At 40.8% G+C, this 9679-nt stretch overlaps 1 protein-coding gene, 1 non-coding gene and 1 pseudogene across 3 annotated transcripts; all 3 read left to right on the forward strand.

The window, feature by feature from the left end:
- The first annotated feature begins 38 nt into the window (after window positions 1-38).
- Window positions 39-3025, forward strand: LOC125207453 (cation/calcium exchanger 4 pseudogene; annotated as a pseudogene). The gene is made up of 2 exons (XR_016132975.1): window positions 39-2192; window positions 2676-3025. The product of XR_016132975.1 is annotated as a cation/calcium exchanger 4 pseudogene (transcript).
- Window positions 3026-5781: 2756 nt separating this feature from the next.
- LOC125203546 (subtilisin-like protease SBT1.4) lies at window positions 5782-8417 on the forward strand. Its single transcript, XM_048101923.2, has one exon. It carries the CDS (start codon window positions 5895-5897, stop codon window positions 8235-8237), a length of 2343 nt encoding a protein of 780 aa, XP_047957880.2. The 5' UTR covers window positions 5782-5894; the 3' UTR covers window positions 8238-8417.
- Window positions 8418-9598: 1181 nt separating this feature from the next.
- TRNAS-GCU (transfer RNA serine (anticodon GCU)) lies at window positions 9599-9679 on the forward strand. Its single transcript has one exon. It is a non-coding gene; the product is annotated as a tRNA-Ser (tRNA).

Below are 9679 nucleotides of genomic sequence, written 5' to 3' on the forward strand. Positions count from 1 at the left end.
GGGGTCAAAATGCAATAAAAATCAAAGTACTTGTACCAATTATTGACAAGGCCGCTTTTATTAACCAGATGTCAATTGATTGAGCTCTCGCAATTAAATTTCTGAACCCTAGTTCCCAATTGCTTGAACCCAATAATCATCCAATTCATCTCCTTTATTTGCAGGTTAGTCAAATCAAGAGCCGTTTCTATTCCTTCCCTGGTTCAATTTTGTGAATTTTCGGAAATTATTGCTAGCTGTGTAATTGCAATTTTATGTGTAACTAGAGGGGGGAGATGAGCCATATGCGTTTATTTTACGGCAGAAAAAGCTCTCGATTTCGAGGGTTTTTCAATGGTTTATGTACCTTAGTTTTGATCATTATGTTTTACAATCATGAGCATGTATTTACGAAATTCAGCTCAAAAGGGGGATTATCTGGGTTCAGGAGGAGAATGGTTGAATTAGGTGTAGCTTCCAATGTGATTGTAAATGGAACTGATCCTAACTATGTACATAGTGATGAATCTGAGCTTTGTTTGGGGCTGCTCGATCACGTGGGATACGTTAATAGTTGCAAGTTCTTGAAAGCTCGGCCTCAGTGCAAATTAAACGGGTTTTTCGACTACCTGACATTCTACTATTGCGATTGCAACGGCAGCCCTTGGACTTTCTTCCTGCTAGCTGTTTGGCTCACTGCATTGTTCTATCTTTTGGGCAACACTGCAGCTGATTATTTCTGTTGTTCGTTGGAGAAGCTTTCGAGTCTATTGAAGCTCTCTCCGACTGTTGCTGGGGTCGCCCTGCTTCCGCTTGGAAATGGTGCTCCAGATGTGTTTGCCAGTATTGCAGCATTCGTAGGAACGGGAACTGGAGACGTTGGGCTTCATAGCGTGCTGGGAGGGGCAGTGTTCGTTACTTGCATTGTTGTTGGGGCTGTTTCCCTTGCTGTGGCTGATCAGGATGTTCAGATTGATAAAAAGTGCTTTATAAGGGATGTTGTGTTTTTCATATTTACGATTATGGCTCTTCTATTGATCTTGATTGTTGGTGAAGTGACTGTCGGGGCTGCCATTGCTTTTGTAGCGATTTATATATTGTATGCATTTGCTGTTGCTGCTAATGAGATTTTGAGGGAGCAAGTGCAGAGGCTGAAATTGGATGTCGTTAAGCCTTTGCTTCCTGTTAAGGGAAGTGTGTTTTCGGGAGGTCAAGACGATGAGTCTGCATTTGGCTCGTTGCTTGAACTTGAAACCAACGGTGATGGCTCCCAGGCTCGTTCTTCATTACCACAGTGGATGTGGGCCTCAAATGTGGCAATATATTCGAACCAAGTCATGAAGATTCCTGATGGTGAAAAGAATGTGTGGGGATGGAATGAAGAAGACAGAGATGGAGAACAACAATCGGTCTCATGTTCAAAGATATGTGCACTTCTTGAATTGCCTTTGTCAATTCCAAGGCGATTCACAATCCCCTTAGTGGATGAGGAGAACTGGTCGAGGGTGTATGCCGTTGGCTGTGCTCTGCTTGCACCAATTCTTCTCGCTTTCCTATGGAATACACAACAGAACTTTAGTCCTCAAAGTAGAATGGTTTCGTATATATTGGGTGTTTCAGTTGGTTGTGCGCTCTGTTTTTTTGCATATAAGCACACAAGGACGGAACATCCACCACAAAGATTCTTACTCCTGTGGGTTTTTGGAGGGTTTTTAATGAGCATAGTTTGGTTCTATATGATAGCAAACGAGCTCGTGGCTCTGCTTGTTGGATTAGGTATGATTCTTGGTGTTAATCCTTCGGTTCTTGGAGTGACTGTATTGGCTTGGGGAAACTCAATGGGTGATTTGGTATCAAATCTTGCATTATCCATGAATGGCAGAGAGGGCGTGCAGATCGCCATGTCTGGATGCTACGCAGGTCCCATGTTCAATACGCTTATTGGATTGGGAATCTCGATGCTGCTGGGAGCCTGGTCTGAGAAAGCTGGCTCATTTTCCATCCCACAAGATCCGAGCTTGTACTACACTTTGGGATTTATCTTGACTGGACTTATCTGGGCGCTCGTCATTTTACCCCACAATGATATGCGTCCTAGCCAGACGCTTGGAGCAGGCCTCATTGCACTGTATATGATATTCCTCTCTGTTAGGCTGGGATCTGCTGTGGGTTTTCTTTGATTGGCTGCATTCAAATGATGTCATTTGCATCAGGTATATTGTAAATGCGCTTGTATTTGTACATGATCGAGGCGAAAAACTGACATTGGTATACTGTAGCTTGTTTGGGTTCGTCTTGTTGATTTGTGAATGCTACAATTATGAAGCAGGGGTTTTGCCAACACAGTTTTAAAACATATATAACTATGAACTCGCCCACATCATTATTGTCGTACATGCGAAGGTTTTAGTCTCATGTATTTTTTCAACTTTGTTTTGAAGTTCTTTCTTGAGATTGATGCTTGTATTATATTGTATGAACCTTGTAATAAGCTCGTTTCGTCTTTAGTAGTCCGTGTGCAAGTCTAACACTTCATTTCTGCATTTAACATCGTAAGTAAATTGAGCTACAATAATTCAATTCCTACCTAAATTCGATATGATGGGAGGAGTTTTGGCCTGAAGGTGCTTCCAATGGTAAGAACCAGACTTTCCACTTTCCGTATGTTGTGTGTGGCGTGTAACTTACTTTGGCAGGAGAGGCGATGCACTCAAGGGACGGATGGATACATAAATGGGAGATGGGAGCATGGTCACCCTCCAGTTTTGGTATGCTCCTAATCTCAACTGCCCTGTAGTTCTCTCGATCTGATATTCGTTGTACGACAACGCGCAAAGAGCCTTTCTCTTGATTTGAGTCTGCAAGAAAGAGAAGTTATATGCTTTGATCCAATTTTGCAGCCATCACGTAGTATAGTGGATTTTCTCAGCCTGTATATTTTTGTTATATTCTATTTTTATCTTTGAATTGTTTGTAGCTCCAACACCTATTTGAGGTTGCAAACTTCCCATTGTGTGTGTGTGTGAAAGGGATAGAGCTTGATTGAGATGATGCATAAGATTGCTTACATATTATGAAATAAGTATAAGATCTTTTTTAAGGTTATTTGCCTTAAGAGTCAGGGGTTTTGGTTGAGTTAATTTTGATATTTGCTGCTAATCTTATCCAAATGTTACCTAAACTTCTAGGAATAATCATAAACAATTACTTCAAGCATCATTAGAATCTTCTTGTTAGGAATTGAAGTTGTAATTTAGTCATAATTGAAGTGAAAGCACATGCTTTGAACTTAATCATGTGAACGCAACCACAGTATATAAAACAAAACAAAGTTGCATTATTCAAAAGTTTCCCATAAATTCCCCCTTCATATTTTATTTTTAAAATATGTACTACGTAGTATTTTTTTCTCTTATAAGGAATAATATAAATATTAATATGGATACGATAAAATTATATTCCTGACGATTTTATCTATAAGTGAACAAGTGGACCAATAGTCGATATGTTCCAAAATTAAACAGTTGTTATGATTCCTTTATACATTTATTTATATACTACTGCCATTATAATTTCATAATCTGTTTATTCGTATACCATAATTAAAAAACATTTCGTGCACACTAGTCGCATGTGAAATTTGTAAATTCGACAAAATTGAAAATAGTTGTTAGAGCATCTGCATTGGTGCTTGTCGGATAAGTAGCTGCCGTGTCGCTAGCGCGGCGAGTACCATGCTCGTCGTTGTGCTCTTGCCGACGGCACGGACGTGCTCTTGCCAACTAGCATCGCCATGCCGAAGAGCACACTAACGTGGCGCCCTTCGATTGGCCAACGGCAATGCCATTGGCAATTTCTATTTTTTTTAAATCGAAAATAATCCGAAAATAAATAAATACTTCTCAAAAAAAATCAACCTTTTTAAAAATTTTTTTTATAAAAAAAATTATCTCAAAATCATGTATAAATACATACATTCATCATCCATCTTTTACATCAAATTATCTCACTCATACTTCTCTCATATTTTTTTTCATGCAACTCACCTACATCTTCCTCTCTCACTCAAACACTCTCTAAATTCAAAAATGGATCCGATCGAGATCATTGCGGAAGCGAAGCACGAGAAGTGTTTTTTTTAAAATTTTATTAATATAATTATGTAATTTTTAATTTTTAGGATTTTAATTATGTAAGTTTTAATTTGTTAGTAATTTGTAATAGTATTTTCGGGTATTTTTAATGCATTTTAATATTGTGGAAATGGTTTTAGTAATTGAAGTATTTAAATTGAATAATAGAATGGTGGGACCCTTGAATGTAAGAGCATGCTCTTGCAGAAGAGCATAGATGTGAGTGTTGTGCTATTGCAGAAGAGCATGAAATTAAAAATTAATAAATATGGGTTCGGACTCACATCCATGCTCTTACCACCTTTGGCAAGTGCATGGATGTGGATGCTCTTATTCTTACTAGTTACTCATATTGAAAAAAGTGGTGTGTAAGGGTCCTTACACCTCCTTAGTATAAAACACAGCACAAATCATAATCCTTGAATCATTAGATTGGATGGTTATGATAAACTACATTATTTTACTCTGTATTATTTTACTAAATTACATTATTAGATGACACATGACATTAATCTAATTATTAGGTCATAAGATCTAATGGACTACAAGTAATTTGTTTTTGAACAATATTTACCTTATGAATATGAATACTTTCATATTGAAAAAATCGTATATATATTGGCAGGAGTAAAAATTCCATGGTCCTTCAACACTATGGTGGCATAGTGATTTGTGCCTCACCAATAACTCCTTGACAATTGGAAATAAAAAGGGTCCATATACCACATCAATTGACATAAATATGGCAACCTTATATCTAAATTTAGAAGCATCCATTATGAGCATTTTAAGGAAAGTGTAATAAATTAAATTTAGAAATTGTACTATCATATGAATAATGAATTGACTTTAATTAATATACGGAGTACAATTTGTAATACACTAGACATCTCTCTTATAAAATAATAACATTTTATATGAATATTTCATTTCCTTTTAATTTTTAATTTTTTATATTAAAAATTCTTGATTTTTTTACATGCTAATGAATATAATGAAAATTACAATATACTAGTACTATATGCTAACAAAATATAAGTTCATTCATAATTTTTATTTATGTGAACTTTTTCTTATATATAAATACTAAAACAATTAAAAAAAGATCTTATACATAATAATATAATTTTTTTTACATGAAAAGTAACACAATATGATTATTTTTATGTGCATAATATTATTGTATTATGAAATTAATATGCATATAAAATTGTACTAGTATATTAACGTTAATTCATTATTCATATGATATAATTTCTATATTTAATTTATTATACTTTAAATGGATGTCTTAAATTTAGATATAAGATTACCAAATTTATATCAAGTGATGTGAGATATAGACCCTTTTCATTTTTAATTGTCAATAAGTTATTAGTGAGGCATACTAAATCACTATGCCCTCATGGTGTGGAAGGACCATATAATTTTTATTCGTGAGGTATTGGCATACTACTCTCATAATTTTAAAACGCAACTTGACTTGGATGGTTTAGTAAATAAAACAAAAACAAAAAAAACCCACACCTAATTTATACTCCATACTCCATCTGGAGTACTAGTGGTAGTATGAAATAAGCAAACACCTTGATTTAAATTAAATACTACTCCTCAATATAGAAAAAGAATAGAAAATAAGAGTATCTTTAAATATTATACCCCCACAAATGGCGGCCACCACGTGGCCCAATCAAAACCCGCCAACCACTCATCACTCCCACTTTATAGGGCCCGCTTTACCGTCGTCGAATATTCATTCCCACTCTCAGTCTCTCCCACAGAATGACGCCGCCACCAAACACGCCCTTACTCTCTCTCTACTTCATCACTCTCTCTCTCCTCCTCCTCCCCTCCTCCGCCGCCCAGGAGACCTTCATCGTCCACGTCTCCCACTCTCACAAGCCCCTCACATTCTCCACCCATCGCCACTGGTACTCCAGCATCCTCCGCTCCCTTCCGCCGCACCCCCGCCCCGCCAGGATCCTCTACACCTACGACCGCGCCGTGCGAGGCTTCTCCGCGCGTCTCTCCGCCGATCAGGCCGCCGCATTGCGCAGCGTACCTGGAATCGTCTCCGTCGTCCCCGACGCGATTCGCCAGGTTCACACCACTCGAACCCCCAAATTTCTAGGTTTAGCCGATTCGTTCGGTCTGTGGCCGAATTCCGACTACGCAGATGACGTAATCGTCGGCGTTTTGGACACCGGTATCTGGCCGGAGCGGGAGAGCTTCTCCGATGAAGGCCTCGGCCCCGTACCGGAGCGATGGAAGGGGAAATGCGCGGATTTCCCCGATTTCCCGGCGACATTGTGCAATAAGAAGATTATCGGCGCCAGAGCGTTTTATTTAGGTCACGAAGCTGCTAGAAACGAATCGGCGGATGAATCGATGTCGCCGAGGGATACGGAAGGCCACGGCACGCACACAGCGTCGACGGCAGCCGGAGCGGTGGTGAGGAACGCGAGCTTGCTCGGATATGCGAAGGGTGACGCTGGAGGAATGGCGATTAAGGCGAGGATCGCGGTCTACAAAATCTGCTGGACGGAGGGATGCTACGATTCTGATTTATTAGCTGCCTTTGAGCAAGCGATTGAGGACGGAGTGGACGTGATCTCGCTTTCCGTCGGCGCTACCGGATACTCGCCGCAGTACGATGAGGATTCCATCGCGATCGGAGCTTTCGCAGCGACGGAGAAGGGAATCGTCGTGTCCTGTTCCGCCGGAAACTCAGGACCTGGCTCCTACACTTCCGTCAACATCGCGCCGTGGATTTTGACCGTCGGAGCTTCGTCGCTCGACCGCGAGTTCCCCGCCGATGTCGTTCTCGGCGACGGCAGAGTGTTCGGAGGCGTCTCTCTCTACTCCGGCGATTCGCTCGGCGAATCGATGCTTCCGTTGGTTTACGCGAAGGATAGCGGAAGCCAGTACTGCTACACCGGCGAGCTCAATTCAACGAAAGTCGCCGGAAAAATCGTGATCTGCGATCGCGGCGGCAATTCGAGAGTGGATAAAGGAAAAGCCGTCAACGTCGCCGGCGGCGCCGGCATGATCATGGCAAACCTAGACGATTCCGGCGAAGAGCTCCTCGCCGATGCGCACTTCATCCCCGCCACAATGGTCGGAGCATCCGCCGGAAACCAAATCCGATCCTACGCGAGCTCAGATCCAAATCCAACCGCCACAATCGTCTTCAAAGGAACCGTCATCAGCAATTCCCCTTCCGCTCCCCGTGTCGCCTCGTTCTCGAGCCGCGGCCCGAGCTACCGCACCGCCGAGATCCTGAAGCCGGACGTGATCGGCCCCGGCGTCGACATCCTCGCCGCCTGGACCGGCCACGTCGGCCCCACGGGCATCGAAACCGACGCGAGAAGAGTCGAATTCAACATCATCTCCGGCACGTCGATGTCGTGCCCCCACGTCAGCGGCCTCGCGGCGCTGCTGAAGAAGGCTTATCCGTCGTGGTCACCAGCGGCGATCAAGTCGGCGCTGATGACCACCGCTTACAATGTGGATAACACGGGGAAGAATCTCACGGACCTCGCCACGGGAGGTGAATCCAATGCCTACGTCCACGGGGCGGGCCATGTCGACCCGAACCGGTCATTGGATCCCGGTTTGGTTTACGATTTGGAAACCACAGATTATTTGGGGTTCCTCTGCACAATTGGATATGATTCGAAGAGGATTTCCGTGTTTTCGAAAGATGCTTCTTCTCTGGATTGTGATACGTTGGGATTCAAGAATCCTGGAAATTTGAACTACCCTTCGTTTTCGGTTGTTTTCAGCGGCGGCGAGAGCGTGATCACGTACAAGAGGACGGTGAAGAACGTCGGGAAGGCGGCGGGCGCGGTGTACGAAGTGGGAGTGGCGGCGCCGCCGGGGGTGGAGGTGAGTGTGTCGCCGAGCAAACTGGTGTTCGGTGAGAATGAGGAGAAGTTATCGTACGAAGTCACGTTCAAGAGCAGCGCTGAAGCCGTGGATGGAGCCGGATTTTCGGTCGTGGATGGAGAAAGGTCTGCATTCGGGTGGCTGGAGTGGAGCGACGGCGATGGCCACCGTGTGAGGAGCCAAATCGCGGTGCTGTGGAAGGAGAGCAGCGGCGCGGCGGCGGTGGCGGCAATGTGAAGTTGTTGATGGGATTGTTGTGGTCTGTTGTTGTTGTTAATCTTGTGTGTAAAATAAGGATTTAAAAGCAAAGGGAGAGGTTGTTTTCATGTAGGATTTGAGATTCTTGATCAAGATTATGATTATTGGAGGTTGTTGTCTGACTTTATTAAAAAGAATGTGTTTGTTGCTTTCTCATAAGTAAGGTTGTTTTTCGATCAATTCAATAATAATTAAATCGATTAATTGAAACAAATAACAACCCACTAGATAATTAGAATCTAACTTTAATGATCATAAAGTAAATTGACTTCTAAATTTCCACTGCAAGTATCTAATCTGAAAAATTAAAAGTTTCCACACAATTAGCTTTAGATTTTTATAAAATTATTTAGATTTTAATCAAGATATGATTATCACATATTAAACCGAATTCATGATTACCATTAAACTATGTTTATCAGCAACCACCCAATTGAACCATACCATCTACTTTTTTAATATTTAATTAATTTTTATATCCTCCACATCATCTTTCACATCATCTATATTCATCCAATAACTATACATTTTTTTATGGTTTATCTTACATGAAATATTACTATTACACAATAAAATTTATAAATATTACAAATGACAAACTAAAAATTATTAAAACAAACAAATAAAAAATATATGAAATTATACTAAAGAAAAAGGAAAAGATGAAATTTTTGTGTACAAAACTATAACGAGTGTGGTCTCTATTTATAGAGAATGAAAATTATGAATTTTAATATAATTTTTATAACTTTTTTAACATAATATAGTAAAAGATATATAAATTCTATAAAAGCAAAATATCAACCAATAATTTTTATGCCACATGGCACAACTTCATTGGCTGAATCAAAGAATGACATGGGCAACCAAGTGGTTGGAGGTTGCCCACCATGCAAACCACTGTTGAAGTGAGAGGGAGATCTTCAATTACATTTTTTTTTCTTTTTAATTGCATAATGACATGGGGGTCGGCCTTCACCCACCGATAAACTAGGTCTTAGAGTTAGCGCAATTTGTAGAACTAGAAGCTTTTGCTCAATCTATGCTAAAAGGATATCTTTTTTTAGGGATTTTCATTGGAGATTAGAAATAGATGGACTCTCTATAGTATCCATTTTACTAACAGAGTTCATCACTACTTTAGTGGCTTGGCCGGTTACTCGAGGTTTTCAATTATTTAATTTCTTGACGTTAGCAATGCACAGTGGAAAAATAGGATTATTTTCTTATCGCGAGTTAGAATCAATTCCCGTTCAATAACAAGCCTAAACGTGTTTTCTCCGGGTATCAAAGACAGTGATAGCGGTATAGACTATTACTATAAAAGTAGACAACAAATTGTCGCTTTGGCCGAGTGGTTAAGGCGTGTGCCTGCTAAGTACAGGGGTTTCCCCGCGAGTGTTCGAATCACTCAGGCGACG

This window comes from Salvia hispanica, chromosome 6, assembly GCF_029641045.1.
Source record: "Salvia hispanica isolate PSC_SH4W2 chromosome 6, Shi_PSC_v1, whole genome shotgun sequence".
Taxonomy (NCBI): Eukaryota; Viridiplantae; Streptophyta; class Magnoliopsida; order Lamiales; family Lamiaceae; genus Salvia; species Salvia hispanica.